This window comes from Mesoplodon bidens (assembly GCF_964165515.1).
Source record: "Mesoplodon bidens genome assembly, chromosome: 19".
Taxonomy (NCBI): domain Eukaryota; kingdom Metazoa; phylum Chordata; class Mammalia; order Artiodactyla; family Ziphiidae; genus Mesoplodon; species Mesoplodon bidens.
This window is the reverse complement of record NC_138179.1, coordinates 20,450,582-20,466,698: the sequence shown is the minus strand read 5'-3', so window position 1 is coordinate 20,466,698 and position 16,117 is coordinate 20,450,582. Positions and strand designations below refer to the sequence as shown.

Genomic DNA, 16,117 nt, shown 5'->3' with positions numbered 1-16,117 from the left:
AACCCACAGCCAACATCATCCTCAATGGTAAAAAACTGAAACAATTTCCACTAAGATCAGGAATAAGACAAGGTTGCCCACTCTCACCACTCTTATTCAACATAGCTTTGGAAGTTTTAGCCACAGCAATCAGAGAAGAAAAGGAAATAAAAGGAATCCAAATCGGAAAAGAAGAAGTAAAGCTGTCACTGTTTGCACATGACATGATGCTATACATAGAGAATCCTAAAGATGCTACCAGAAAACTACTAGAGCTAATCAATGAATTTGGTAAAGTAGCAGGATACAAAATTAATGCACAGAAATCTCTGGCATTCCTATATACTAATGATGAAAAATCTGAAAGTGAAATCAAGAAAACACTCCCATTTACCATTGCAACAAAAAGAATAAAATATCTAGGAATAAACCTACCTAAGGAGACAAAAGACCTGTATGCAGAAAATTATAAGACACTGATGAAAGAAATTAAAGATGATACAAATAGATGGAGAGATATACCATGTTCTTGGATTGGAAGAATCAACATTGTGAAAATGACTCTACGACCCAAAGCAGTCTACAGATTCAATGCAATCCCTATCAAACTACCACGGGCATTTTTCACAGAACTAGAGCAAAAAATTTCAAAATTTGTTTGGAAACACAAAAGACCCCGAATAGCCAAAGCAATCTTGAGAACGAAAACTGGAACTGGAGGAATCAGGCTTCCTGACTTCAGACTATACTACAAAGCTACAGTAATCAAGACAGTATGGTACTGGCACAAAAACAAAGGTAGATCAATGGAACAGGATAGAAAGCCCAGAGATAAACCCACACACATATGGTCACCTTATCTTTGATAAAGGAGGCAGGAATGTACAGTGGAGAAAGGACAGCCTCTTCAATAAGTGGTACTGGGAAAACTGGACAGGGACATGTAAAAGTATGAGATTAGATCACTCCCTACCACCATACACAAAAATAAGCTCAAAATGGATTAAAGACCTAAATGTAAGGCCCGAAACTATCAAACTCTTAGAGGGAAACATAGGCAGAACACTCCATGACATAAATCACAGCAAGATCCTTTTTGACCCACCTCCTAGAGAAATGGAAATAAAGACAAAAATAAACACATGGGACCTAATGAAACTTAAAAGCTTTTGCACAGCAAGGGGAACCATAAACAAGACGAAAGACAACCCTCAGAATGGGAGAAAATATTTGCAAATGAAGCAACTGACAAAGGATTAATCTCCAAAATTTATAAGCAGCTCATGCAGCTCAATAACAAAAAAACAAACAACCAACCCAATCCAAAAATGGGCAGAAGACCTAAATAGACATTTCTCCACAGAAGATATACAGACTGCCAACAAACACATGAAAGAATGCTCAACATCTTTAATCATTAGAGAAATGCAAATCAAAACTACAATGAGATATCATCTCACACCAGTCAGAATGGCCATCATCAAAAAATCTAGAAACAATAAATGCTGGCGTGGGTGTGGAAAAAAGGGAACACTCTTGCACTGCTGGTGGGAATGTGAATTGGTACAGCCACTATGGAGAACAGTATGGAGGTTCCTTAAAAAATTACAAATAGAACTACCGTATGACCCAGCAATCCCACTACTAGGCATATATCCTGAGAAAACCATAATTCAAAAAGAGTCATGTACCAAAATGTTCATAGCAGCCCTATTTACAGTAGCCCGGAGATGGAAACAACCTAAGTGTCCATCATCGGATGAATGGATAAAGAAGATGTGGCACATAAATACAATGGAATATTACTCAGCCATAAAAAGAAATGAAATTGAGCTATTTGTAATGAGGTGGATAGACCTAGAGTCTATCATACAGAGTGAAGTAAGTCAGAAAGAGAAAGACAAATACCGTATGCTAACACATATATATGGAATTTAAGAAGAAAAAAAATGTCATGAAGAACCTAGGGGTAAGACAGGAATAAAGACACAGACCTACTAGAGAATGGACTTGAGGATATGGGGAGGGGGAAGGGTAAGCTGTGACAAAGCGAAAGAGAGGCATGGACATATATACACTACCAAATGTAAGGTAGATAGCTAGTGGGAAGCAGCCACATAGCACAGGGAGATCAGCTCGGTGTTTTGTGACCGCCTGGAGGGGTGGGATAGGGAGGGTGGGAGGGAGACGCAAGAGGGAGGGGATATGGGAACATATGTATATGTATAACTGATTCATTTTGTTATAAAGCAGAAACTAACACACCATTGTTAAGCAATTATACTCCAATAAAGATGTAAAAAAACCCCAAAAAACAAAAAACAATGGAGTTGGGGAATGAGGGCTTATGTGGGGGGGTGAGAGGACCATTCAGACACATTATTCAAACGGTCCGATGATACTGGATTTGTTGTGCAAAAATCCCCTTCTCTAGCTGGGTTTCAAATTCATATTAAATTGGACAACAATCTAGATAATAATAAAAAAAAAGGAAACATTCAAATAGGTCTGGGTATAACAGTATGTTCTAAAATGAAGAAAGATATTTTAAAGAGAAACCTTAATACCATTGTAATTTTATTTTTAAAGTTATTTTAAAAGTTTATTAAAGTTTGCATACATTTAAGAATTTGAATCATGAAATCTCCTTTTGATTGGGCCAGGAAAAAGTCACTATTATAAATCTGAGTGGATCCAGACTGAAGACCACTATCCTAAAACTTGGGGAATTTGCTTAGTCTTTCTTGGACCTACAGTGCAATGTTGTAACTGAAAGGCCAAAAGAACCCAGTCAACTTTTTAAAGGCTGGAACTACAGAAAAAATAAATTACACAGGAATGGCCTGTGATAATCTTAGTACAAATATAATGAAATAAGAGAACTCAATTTAGTGAAAACTTTACCTCTGTGAAGTTTGATTGGACAAGAAAAGTCAGAATCAAAGGGCTCGTCCTCTCCGGATGCCAGTTTCAGGGCAAGCTCCAACTCCACACACTCAAACACATACAGAGAAGGAATGAGGTCCGCCCTGGAATCCCAGGACTTCTCTGACTGAAAAAAAAAGCACTGTAATTTTAGTGTTTCATGTTGCTTTGAAAATGTACACAACTAAAAACAGAAGCAAAAAGCTGGATCAAATAGTGCTTTCAAACTCTTAATTCCACCCTTTATTCCAACAGTGCCTTGTTATTCTTAAAAACGAAAAAAAGGCCTCTCTTCTTTTAGGAAGTTGTAAATAAACAAGTTTAGAGAAGAGCCAATTCAGTGATTCAGAGGTTCTTTATACCTGTCACCAAAGGTGGCAATATAGAGTTCAGAAAGAAATATATAGGTCGCTGGACCAAGTAACCTGGGCGCATTTTAACTTCCTTCAGTTTAAGTTTTTAAAGTGGGCTTCAATTACTTTTAAGTGTTAAGTTTTCAAAATACACATAAGTGCCAAATAGAAACTATAAAATTCCTCATATACGAAACATTCATACTGGTCCAGGTCCTATCCCTGGTGTTGGAGATACAAATATGCCCACAGCAGCCCGACTTACTGTTTGGTCATCTTCTTCTTCCCCTTCCAGCACAACACAGTGATACAGCATTCCTGATTCAGTAGCAATCACCAAGATGTTGGGGACACATGGTAAGCAGAGTACAGCACAAGCATCATACCCATAGTTATCTTCAGCTGCAGGATGCATGGGCAACGGGCCTAACAGCTTTCCCACACTCCCAGGGCTAAAGAAAGAGTGAAAACATACTTGGGAAATGTTGATAGAAGACAACCATGCTCATCACTTAAAACCTTTTGTTGACTTTGTCTTTCCCCAGCTATCAAACACTAATTAAAAATATAGTATATTCCCAATGTCTCCACTTTTTCATTTTCCCACTCAATTTCCACCTCTTTGGTACTTCTCAACTGGACATATTTTGCCCCCAAGGGGACACTGGCATGTGTCTGATGACATTTTTGGTTGCCACCACTGGGAGGAGGGGGAGAGGTTACTGGTGTCTAGAGGCCAGAGATGCTGCTAAACACTGCCCCACACGGCAGTCCCCTACAACAAAGAATGATTCGGCTCAAAATGTCAATAGTGCAGAGTTTGAAAGATCCTGCCCTAAATTTACTGTGGTTTATGCCTTCACCACTCCAGTGGAAGCTACTCTCTGGCAAAGGTCACCATTGAGATTCTAGTTGCTAAATGCAAAAAAGGCCCTTATCTCGACCTGGTGCAGCATTTATAACTGGTTAACAATGATTGCTTCGTAATACCCTTAACACCTGTACATTCTTTCTCCTAGTTTTCTCTTCCTACCTCTCTGAACACACCTTTCTAATACCCGTTCCTAATTTCTGTCTCTTAAATATTTGCGCTCTCCCGGATTCCACTGTAAACCCTCTTCTCTTTTCAAAATACACACTTATATAAGAGCATATTAGGACTTCCCTGGTGGCACAGTGGTTAAGAATCCACTTGCCAATGCAGGGGACACGGGTTGGAGCCCTGGTCCGGGAAGATCCCACATGCCGCAGAGCAAGCAACTAAGCCTGTGCACCACAACTACTTAGCCTGCGCTCTAGAGCCCGTGAGCCACAACTACTGAGGCCGCGCACCACAACTACTGAAGCCCGCGCGCCTAGAGCCCATGCTCCGCAACAAGAGAAGCCACTGCAGTGAGAAGCCCGTGCACCACAACGAAGAGTAGCCCCCCAACTCGCCACAACTAGACAAAGCCCATGCACAGCAACGAAGACCCAACACACCCCAAAATAAATAAGTAAATAAATTTATTTAAAAAAAAAGAGCCTATTAACTATTCCTGGTTTTAACTACTACCTGTATTCTGATGACTCCCAAAACTTTTATCCTGAAGTGCAGCTTATCTTCAGACCCACTATTTAATTGGATTAGACAAATACACTTACTGAGTGCTAGATAATACCCCCAAGGAAGTAATGGTTTAGTTGGGGAAGCAGACATTTAACTAGAATTACTATAACATCTGTAACAATGCAAGGATTTACAGGGTACAAAGCAACACTGAAAGGTACAAACCAAGTAAGATATGTAAGAAAGGTATCAAAAATAAGTAAGATCAATGGGAACAGCATATTCTGGGAAGGGATGGTGAGCATTCCAAGCTAGGGAGCAGCATATATCCAGTCCTGGAGGAATGAAAGGCGAGGAATTAACAAGAAGGAAACTTAGCTTCGTATGATGGGAGGTGAAGTGCAAAGTCTAAGGCAACAGAACAGTAGCTGGGCAGATAATCAGGAGTGGCTTATGAAGCACACAGTCTCGTATGCCACATTAATGCACTCAGAGTCTCTCCGCTGGGTGACAGTGTGTCACTAGAGGTTTAAATCAAGAGTGATAGAGTTTCACTTTACTAAGATTAATCAGAGTGTAGTGAGGAGGATGACAAAGCGGGAACCAAAACGGGATTCAAGGCAACTATTTAAGAGAAGAATGATCTAGACAGAAGATGATGAGGGTCTGAAGCAAGGACAGGGGAATAGAGAGACAGGTATATACATTCAAGAAATTTTCATGGTAAAATCAATAGAATTTTGGAACCATACTGGATTTAAGAGGATGTAGAAGATGACTTTCAGGTTGTGGGCTAAGGTTACTAGGTTGATAATGTGGACAAACAAGGGCCAAGTAGTTTGGGGAGGAAGGGTAAGGGAGGGTAATAACATTACCACAGAAGCCTCCCAAGAGAGAGGTCATGTGTGAAAGGCAGAGAACATTTCTGTCCCGGAGAACAGGATCGACAGTGAATCCTCATCATTCTGCCATCTATAAAGCTCTTTCATCTTTCTTATTTATCTCTTTCATTTTGCATCCTCTCTTCTCTCTCCTGGATTCACTTCCGCTCCCATTTCTACCTAGTGAATCCTTCAGGTCCAAGCTTCTGTATTACTATCTTCTAAGTCCTCCAAGACAGGCAGCCTAAGCACTTACTCTGTCCCACTCCCAGAGCACCCTGTGATGCCTTCAGCACATCACGTTGTACTACAGTTTTGGTTTGGTGTAGGCCTTTCTGGTAGACAAGGAACCACATAGCAGGGACTCTGCCTTCAACCTTGTATTCCCATATTTTGCCACACAGTGAGTCCTGAATAAATATCTGTTGATGTATAAATAAATAACTTACAGTGTCCAGATCCGGGCCGTACGCCTCTCCAGTTACAAACTTCCCCAAAATTCTTATCCTCTATTGACTCTCTCACCATAAGAGATGATCTTTTTTTTTTTTTTTGCGGTACACGGGCCTCTCACTGTTGTGGCCTCTCCCGTTGCGGAGCACAGGCTCCGGACGCGCAGGCTCAGCGGCCATGGCTCACGGGCCCAGCCGCTCCGCAGCGTGTGGGATCCTCCCGGACCGGGGCACGAACCCGTGTCCCCTGCATCGGCAGGCAGACTCTCAACCACTGCGCCACCAGGGAAGCCCAAGAGATGATTCTTATTTCTTTATTTTAACTGTATTTTCTCTCTAGTCCTGTATTTCCAACTGTCCATGGAATATTTCCAAATTAGTTACCCTTCCTGACCTCATTATTTCTATTAACGGCTCATCACTCCCTTATCCGAACAGCAACAGAGTCTTACTGACCCTTTCTTTGTAGTATGTACTATGTTCATTTCTCCTTTGCATTACCACCCTAGTTCAAACTCTTACAGACCTTAAACTAAAATTTGGAAGTTACTTTAAAAGTCTCTCTGCTCCAGTCCCTTTCCTAACCAATTGTTTTATCCTTCTCCTGTTTAGAAACCATCACTGGCTTCCTACTAACCTATTCCTGCAGAAAAGACTCCACGTCCCTCAACTAGGTATTTAACTCCACCACATTTTCCCTGGACAGGAGCTTCCAGCTTTATCATTAGACGTTCCCTACCTGAATCTTCTGCTCTAGCCCCAAGTGTCTAATCATTGGACCTTAAACGACATTTGCACTTGCCTATTTTCACACTTGACTTCATGCTGCTCTTGTGACTAAAATGGTCTTACCCTTCCTGATGCTTCATTTAATCCTTTAAAGGCTTTAAAGCCTTAAGTCTCATATGACATCAGTCCTTCTCTATGAAAATCTCCTTAACTTCTTCAGTCAGAATCATCTCTCCTTCCTCTGGGTTCTTATTATGCGCCACTAATGCAGTATGAGTCATTATCTTTCCATGGTTATGGATGTCTTTTCCCCACAGCTGGGACATAAGATACCAGATTACCATGTCTAGCCATTCCCATGATGCCTTGTTCACGTAAGATACACGATACAGATCTTCCTCGACTTAAGTGGGGTTACATCCCAATAAACCCATTGTTGACAATATTGTAAGTTGAAAATGCATTTAATACAACTTACCTACCAAACACCACAGCTTAGCCTAGCCTACCTTAAATGTGCTCAGAACACTGACATTAGCCTACAGTTGGGCAAAATCATCTAACACAAAGCCTATTTTATAATAAAGTGTTGAATATCTCATGTAAGTTATTGAATACTGTACTGAAGGTGAAAAACAGAATGGCTCTACGTATATCAGTTGTTTACCCTTGTGACTGTGTGGCTGACTGGAAGCTGTGTTAACTGCCCAGCATCACAAGACAGTATCAACTGAATACCACTAGTGCAGGAAAAGATCAAAATTAAAAATTTAAAGCACAGTTTCTACTGAATGCATACTGTTTTTGCACCATCGTAAAATCTAAGTCTGACTAAGCTGGGGACCGTCTGTAAATACTTTTTTGATTGACTATCCTTTGTGAACACAAATCCAGTCTTATCTTACGTGATTATCCATGAATTCTATAGAACTTACCCAAATAATAAGAGGAAATGAAAAGTCAAATGATCTGTATCAACTTTCTCTTCAAAATATGCAAGCCAGCCTTCAAAGGCTGCAATACTTCCACAAACTCAAAAACATGGACCCCAAGTGCAACCATGACAATCTATACCAGAGCACAAGCTGGGCTTTCATTTCAGGTGGGTTACCTCCTCAGCTTACCTGTGCAACAGACTAACATATGTAAGGAAAGTCTCTCCATTCTCATATAAGATGTACAGGGGGTAAGCCAATACTTCCTCTTTGCCTTTTTGTCCAAACATGTTTTCCGGGACTGCCGACAAGGGCCCAAAGTCAAATGCAACTGCCGTCTCTCCTAGAGATGCGGTGTAGGCCCTTCTGAAAAGAGATTTTAATACCAACTGGTTGGAAACAAAAACAGAAATAACATGTCCAATAACAGCAGGTGGGGACTGAATTTGTATTCAATGGAGTGATAAGACAAAAGTTTGTGATAATGAAGAATGTTAAACAACATCAGAAAATTCTCATAAAATTCAATGAAAGAAGTAGGCCATAAAATTATATAAAGTTGAAATATACAATCACACAAACAGTAAAAATACACACATACAGACATGCATAAACACAGAAAAGAAACAGGAAGAAAACACAAAGATATCAACAGTTATCTCTAAGCAGCAGGAGGCATTCAGTCCACGAATATCTACTAAATACTACTAAGCGCTCAGTGCCTGTGGTTCTAGGAAACATCAGTGACTTGAACAAAGGCCCCCCTCTAACGAGAGAGACGTCCACAGAGAAGCCAACCACATAACACAGAGCCAGAATGTGACGTTATGAAGAAAAATAAAGCAGGGGAAGAGAGTACTGATGGAGGTGCTGCTTTAGGTTATCTGGGAAAGACTCTGATAAGGTGCTATTTGAGCAAAGATTTGAAAGAAGTAAGGGAGCGAGTCTGTGGTCACGCAGAGAAGGAGCAGGTCAGGCAGAAGGAAGGACACACGCAAAGACCAAGGAGGGCGGTGGCAGGAGTGTCTGAGGAATGGCAAGGAGGCTGAGTGGCTGGAGCTCAGAGCCTGGGCAGCGGGAGGACTGAGCTGTAGGGCTGCAGTCAGCGGGCAGAAATCAATGGAGTGCGGAGAGCAGGGAAGCAGAATGAGCCGATTTATACCGAAAAGTAGCACTCTGATTGTTATGCTGAGGACAGACTACAGGAAATTTTAAAATATTTTCTTCTTAATACTTTTCTTAGTTTTCCCAATTTTCTACAACAAATTTACATTACCTTTATAATCAGGAAAGACAAATGATAAAACATGCTGTTTTTGTATTTTAAAATTTAGTATAGTTTGTTATTCAAAAAGATTCCAGTTTAACACAAGGTTAATGAATATGGTTAAAATAAAACCACAGTTTCATATAGCTGAGAAAGTCAGCATCATTCCAAGCTGTTATAGGTACCATATCTTAGTTCCTTTATCACATGGAAAGGTATATGGTTTCAGGAGGCAAAAAATGAGGAATCCCAAAATCCAGAATTAAAAGAACTGCCTGAGTTAAACTAAAAAATTAAGACAATGAATGGAAACAAATAGACAAAGCAGTTATTTCAAAGAGACTTAAATACCAAGCCATCCAAACTTAACTGGAACTTAATAAATATAGTAATATTTCTAATAATGGTAGTAGGTATCAATTAATGAGTACTTACTCTGTGCCATGCTAAGCACTTTTTATGCATGATCCCATTTATTCTGTACAATAATCCAAATAAGTGGTCACTACTTTTTATATTCATGGAATATACAGTCATGGAAATGACGCTTAGTGCAACTGAATAACTTGCCCAGACGCCACAGCTGACAAGCGGCAGAGCTGAGACTGGAACCCACCAGGTGTTGACGCCAGAGCCAAAGCTCTTAACTACTGTGTTTGCTCTACCGCCTCTCATCTGGACAGGGTGCCTGGCAAAGGAGGTTGGAAAGCAATGGAAACTCACTGCCGACACCAGAACAGGACCTATCAACTCGCAGAGGCAGGTATTTCCCCACTGTGGAGATGGCTGGATGTGAGGTTAAAGAGCTGGTGCTATAAGACATTAAAATCATTCGACTGAAACGTTCAGTTGTGGGACTATTAAAGAGAATTAAAGTGGTCCCCAGGCTGGTGGCAACCTCTGACTCCTAGCAGAAGCAGATGAAATTCCTCTCTGGAGGAACACACCCCCAACTCAGGCTCTCAATATTTCAAAACATTAAGATCAAGTAAACGTAAGTTCACAACGAGAGATGAGCAATCACAGGAAGAAGCGACCAAGATCATGAGGCAGGAGGAAGAACACACACAGATTTAGATCCCCACCTCCCCAGGGCTTCAGATATTGAAACTGTCACATACAGAATAGCTGTATATAAAATATTCAAAGGAATAACGGTTAGAAAAACAAAAATAAAGAAGATTATTAGATATGACCATCATGGAGACATGAAAAGAACTAAATGGAACTTCCAGAAATATTGCTACTAAAGGCTTCTCTCTACATGCACACACTGTGGGTGATCATGTGTGGTAATCACCGGAAAGACTGGTCAGGAGGCCAGAGGAATGGGGTTTGTAAGTTCAAAGGGTGATTCTGTTAGTGGTCAAAGTAGCCAGGAACTTGCCCCTGCAGTGGGTAAGAAAACATAAAAGAAGCCAGGGTCACAGGAGAATCAGAAGGGCTCTCTACGTTCTGCTCCAGCTTCTGGGGTACTAGGTGCTGGGGGTCCAGCAATCTGCCCATCCACACTGAGTGAACAGCTGGCAGGCCTCCAGCCCAACACTCTCACCTTCCACCTTTTCTGTAACTTTGCAATATTATAATTCATTCTCTTATTCAAGATACAACAGGGAATAAATTTCAGCTATTCACATTTTTTAACTTTCTTGAAAAAAGACCAAGTTAGTAGTTATAGTGACATTCAGATTTGTAACTTCCCGTTACCTATTCATATCTCCTATTTTTGCTTATTTCTCACATTACCAAAAAGCATGCTAAAGGTACCTTTGGAAAATCTTACAATCTGCTAAAATTGCATTTATAATCCCAATAAACTAATTTTTAAAAATTTCATGACACAAATAAAAACTTACCCTTTATTGAGTATTAGACTTTCCTCTTCTGCTTCTGAAAGTACAACGACCTTAGCGGGTGTCTGGGGCTCACGTAGAGAGTAAATTCTAGCAATCAAAAGAGAAGAAAGCCAGTACTTAAAATTCTCTTTCATTTCCCAAAGTTCCTCTATCCTTTCCAGCTAGTCAGTTTCTGAGAATTTTCCTACCAGTTATCACAAGCATCTGCCAAAGATCTTGCTGTTACTGACAAAGTAGCCTACTTCATTTGTTCCATAAAAACATAAGAGGAAGGTTTCCCTGGGACATGAAGAAATGTTCTCTACTCTAAGCAAAATGCCTCATCAGCCTTCCCCAACCACCACACCTCAGTCCTTAGCCATATTCACCTTGTCTAGTCATCTCACTACTGCCTCTAAGTTTGCCAGCTTCCCTTCAGTTATACCCATCTGTCTCTGCCTGTGAGACACCCAATCTCATCAGGGAAGAAACCATTTCTCACTCTTCTTTATATACCAGCTGGCCAGCACAGTGGGTGACTTTTAGCCTGCAATTTGTACATATTTGTGTTATATAAAGACACAATGTCTTCCCTGCTTTCTCAAGAGGTTAGTATAAAACTAAAAGAAATTTTTTTACCAAAATCATTTTAATTTAAAATAAATTTGGGGGGAACTCCCTGGTGGTCCAGTGGCTAGGACTCTGCATTCTCGCTACCAGGGACCCGGGTTCGATCCCTGGCCGGGGAACTAAGATCCCGCAAGCCACACAGCGTGGCTAAAATAATAATAATAATAATAAATTTTCACAGCATATATGGCTGTTGCTAAAAGGAGAAAAAAATTTTTAAAGGCCAGTAATATATATCATTATTAGAAATCCAATGTCCCTCTTTAAGTCTTTATCAAGTTAATCACTTATTTTGTCTGATCCCACAAAGAATTTTTAACCTTAGTTTGTTCCATTATCAATAGAATGTCATTTAATAAATGTTTTTAATGAAAATTTGATCCAATTGAACACACCATTCATTGTGGTCTTCCTGGCTGCCTACAAGCATTACTAACTTCAAAATACAAATAAGTCCTATAAACTGTAATGCAGAACAGTGAAAGCAAAAGTAAATGAACAGGGCACGGAGGGGGAATTTCTTGTTGCCCTGAAACTGTCAATAGGGTCAAAGCTTAGGAAAAGAGAAGTGTTAAATACCCAATATTTTAAGAGGAATCTTCAACACCTGAGGCCAGACACCTCCTTTAGGGCTTAATATGAGGAAGACCTAGACCTACACTATCTCCTCACAATCTCCTTTTCCAGCTTACATAAGACAGAAGGTGTCAAGAGTCCTTAAGAGTATGGGACGATGTGTGGAATGTGAGGGTCCTCCTCCTTTCTTTACCTCCAACTCCAGAGCCAAATGTGTGGGCAGGAAAGGCCCTAAAAGAACCAGCCAGATTTAGGGGTACCTGCAATAAGGGGAAACGGGTATCTCATTTCCTAGCTGAATGCCAGATGTGTTGTCAAAAACTACAGGCCACCAAGGCAAGGGAAGTCTTGGGTGATTCTGACATGTCATATCCTAGGGTTGGGGGCATGTGAACACTCCATGGTATCTACTCCAAATATGGAAATTTCTGAAGGAGGTAGGCTGGGACAGCATAAGAAAGGACTATAGTGTAGTATGCGCAGTTCTGTAGCCCTTGGAGGGCAGGGAAAAGGACCTTGGCAGTTACCATGACTCCATATGAAAAACCACAACGGTTAGGTCGAGAAGGCAGGAGATACCAGGTTTAGGGACATTCCATCTTGACAGAGGGTTCAGGGCATGGACAGCTGGTGGAGCCAATGGGACACAGGGCTCCTGAGGGATGGAGGGAGCTGAAGGCCAGACACTGGCCACACCAATCTGTGCAGAGACCATCACATCAACAGAGGCCACTAGCAGCTGAGGGGACTAGACTAAACCAGGAGGAGGGATATGCCCCCTGCTCTTCACTGATGGACCACCAGTTAGGCAAGATGTATGCCTCAGCTCTTTACCCCACCATTGAGGAGTCAGACCCAGAGGAAGGAGGAACAGCTCTCCTCCTTGCACTTCACCCCCTACCTCAAGGTGCTTGGGTAGAAAGAGAGTCAAAGAGCAGATCATGCCCTCTCCACTCATTTCAGATCCCTCAAGGTCTGACCTGTGATAGGACCAGGATATAGCTTTGAAATGGATTTGAGATCAGAGTTTTAAACTGAACAGACTAAGTTTTAATAACTAAAAGTAACCAGAAATCTATGAGATCTGTGTAAGAAGCCATTAAAGGATCAACCATTCAGCAGTAAAAGAAGATTTGGTAGAGCACAGTCAAAGCAGTGATTAGAAAAAATAAAACTGCAGGTATCTGTACATCAGTCAGTCTCCCCAACAAACTTTTTACATAAGGCAGATCCAGAAAGTTAACTGATAATATAATAGAGACCCTCTGTAGGATTAGGGCATTTAATCATACACTGCAAAACCTGGAAGGGGCTTTAGTAAATGATCAAATGAAACCTGCTCATTTGACAAACTGGAAACTGAGGTGCCCAAGTTTTTAACATCCCAAAGACAGAAGTGACACTGGGACAAGAACTCAAATCTCTCAATTCCCAGTTAAATTATCTTTCCCCTATGCTACATTACCTCCAAAAGAGTGACACAGTGAAAACAGTTTTAGGGAGATTATCTTAATAGGTCAGATTGGGAAAGGAGAGACTGGAGGTAGGACCAGCTGAGAGGGAATAGCACTAATTAAGGCAAGTAATTAAGTAAGTTAGGGCAGCTGGACGATTCTTACACGATTGAGAATGGGTAACAACAGCCATCAGATAAAGCTTTCCAACATCTACTGACCCATTTAGTGGTACTTTGAGCTATTAACTGGCAACCAGAAAGAGAATCTTCCCACTCACAAAGCTGTAAGAAAAAAATGTACCTTATTACATTGTCTGATGTTAACAGCACTATGTAGGGGTCCAGCATCTCGCTCGGATACCAGGCAGCGTGCTTCAGAGTCAGAGACGTAGAACTGGTGAAAAATCTCTCAGCAACGGGAGTGGTGCTAAAAGAAAGACAGCAGTTTCCCAAAACCTGGATGAAAAAGCTTCTAAAGGAAAACCTATCTTAACACTCTTTGCTCTTCTTTCCTTCAAATTCCTTTCCTATAAATCTTGCTGAGACAGCATTTGAAGCATGTACCAACCAACATCAAAGAATCAAAATTAAAATATTTTCTAAATTGCAGAGTATATGATACTGTACTTTACAAGTGATTCTAGATACAGTATCTTACTTGATCCTTTTAGTAACTTTGTAAGGAAACTACAAGGGCAGCTATTATCACTCCTATTGTGGAAATGAGGAAACAGATTCAGAAAGGAAACATTTTTAAGGAGGCCCAACCTATGAGTTGTGGAGCTGAAGATGGGTTTCTACCTTATATTCTTTTCAGATCTTTCAGACTCTCATTTTTCAGGATTAATTGGAAAAGAAAAAAAATACAAAAATAAAACTTAGTTATACTGATGAGAAAACTGGCTCACGGGTAATAACTGCTTTTAAAACGTCTTATTTCAACCTACTTGGAAAAACAGCCTGACTTCCAATGAGACAGCAATGTGATAATTTAGGCAGAATAAAAGTACAACCCCACATATACTGTAAACACTATTATCACAAGAAGCCAGTGTGCAGACCATCTGGAGTACACTGATGTTTCAACAGTAGCAGAGTAAACGTACCTTAAGAACCACTGGTCTTAAGCAATTTTTTGCATGTATTACAAATTATACAGATAAACACTACATGGAAATACAACTTACCTACAATTCACTGTTGATTTTCCACCTTCAAATTCAGAATTCTTCCCCCACCTTTTAGGTAATTCTAATATCATAAGTCCTTTCATTCCTATAAGTGCTACATGATGTTGTGCTGGACTTAACAAGACTTGATAGATTTCAAACAGGGGTGGATTTATGCAAAGCAATCTCTGAAAATTAAAGCAAACTAGTCAAAATGGTTAATCTTAATGCAAATACATATGGCAGTTACTTGAAAGCACAGTACCACTTTAGTTTTCTGTAACTGTAGTTTAATGAAACATTCTGGGTAAAGTACTAACACCTCAGCCATTACCTGATGAGATATTTTTTAACTATTTAGATTGGAATATTACGTAAAATGCACCAGGTTTCCCTACTTCGATAAATACTACATATAATTCCCTTTTTATGATCAAACTCCAGACTACCACTTCAGCGTCAATTCTCCACCATTCCCCACTTGTACTTTATACTCCAATCAGATTAACTTGTATTTCTGGGAAATCATCATACTTTGTTATGTCTCTGTGTCTCTGTACAACTATTTTTCCTGCAATGCCCTCATTTTTCTTTTTTAGCTGGCTAAAACATTCTTGGAGACTCAGTTCCTATGCACTTTCCTCCCAAGAAAATATCCCTGACCTTCTGGCCAGGAACTAATGCATCTTTTCTGTACTCCTATAGCACACCCTAGATAATTCTATTATTAGTACATATCCTTTTACCTGCTCATCCCACACAACTATGAATTACTTGAGCTCTGTGTCTTTCCTCTCTGTATCTTTGGCATAGTATATGGCATGTTGCTAACTAACTCTCAATATATGTTTTAGTGACCAGACAAATGAAGAACTCATAAGTACTAGTAAATGATAATGACTGTTATAAATAGTACAATAAGATAGAGAATGGTTTCAGGAGCTTCTGCAACTAAAATGCTGCTTTACCGAAGCATATTTGACATTGAACAGTGATATTTTCAGGGGATTCTGTTAGGCTGTTTGTCTCATATGCCCTCAAAAAAAAAAAAAAAAAGTACTTCTATTTCTTCTCTCGTGAGCATCTCAAATTCCCATTTTCTTTTCTTTCTATTTTCAGTAATAAACCATGAGATTACCAATGTATTGCTTATCCTTATGTATAGAGAATCACCCTAAATCAAAACCTTTTTAGACAAGACTGTTGAAGATAATGTGATTTCAATTGTTCCTGATGTCTGTAAGCCTGAAGTTTCTTTTTGTTTTTAGCTGCCCTTTGCTGATTCTAATCAAACTGTTTTTTCTCCTGTCAGTGGTTCTTTCCTTCTTTTCCCATCTTCTCAACCTTCTTCCTACTTGATTCTAACGATCTACCTCAAATC

General features: G+C 40.1%; 1 protein-coding gene across 1 annotated transcript in view; it reads right to left on the bottom strand.

The window, feature by feature from the left end:
- Positions 1–16,117, bottom strand: part of NUP88 (nucleoporin 88) — a 37,932-nt gene that overhangs the window by 19,585 nt on the left and 2,230 nt on the right. The window contains exons 3-8 of the mRNA XM_081218735.1: positions 14,755–14,924; positions 13,869–13,994; positions 10,927–11,013; positions 7,993–8,169; positions 3,523–3,709; positions 2,884–3,031 (exon numbers count right to left, since the gene is read on the bottom strand). Coding sequence (XP_081074861.1) covers positions 2,884–3,031; positions 3,523–3,709; positions 7,993–8,169; positions 10,927–11,013; positions 13,869–13,994; positions 14,755–14,924 — 895 coding nt within the window. The remainder of the gene's footprint in view (positions 1–2,883; positions 3,032–3,522; positions 3,710–7,992; positions 8,170–10,926; positions 11,014–13,868; positions 13,995–14,754; positions 14,925–16,117) is intronic.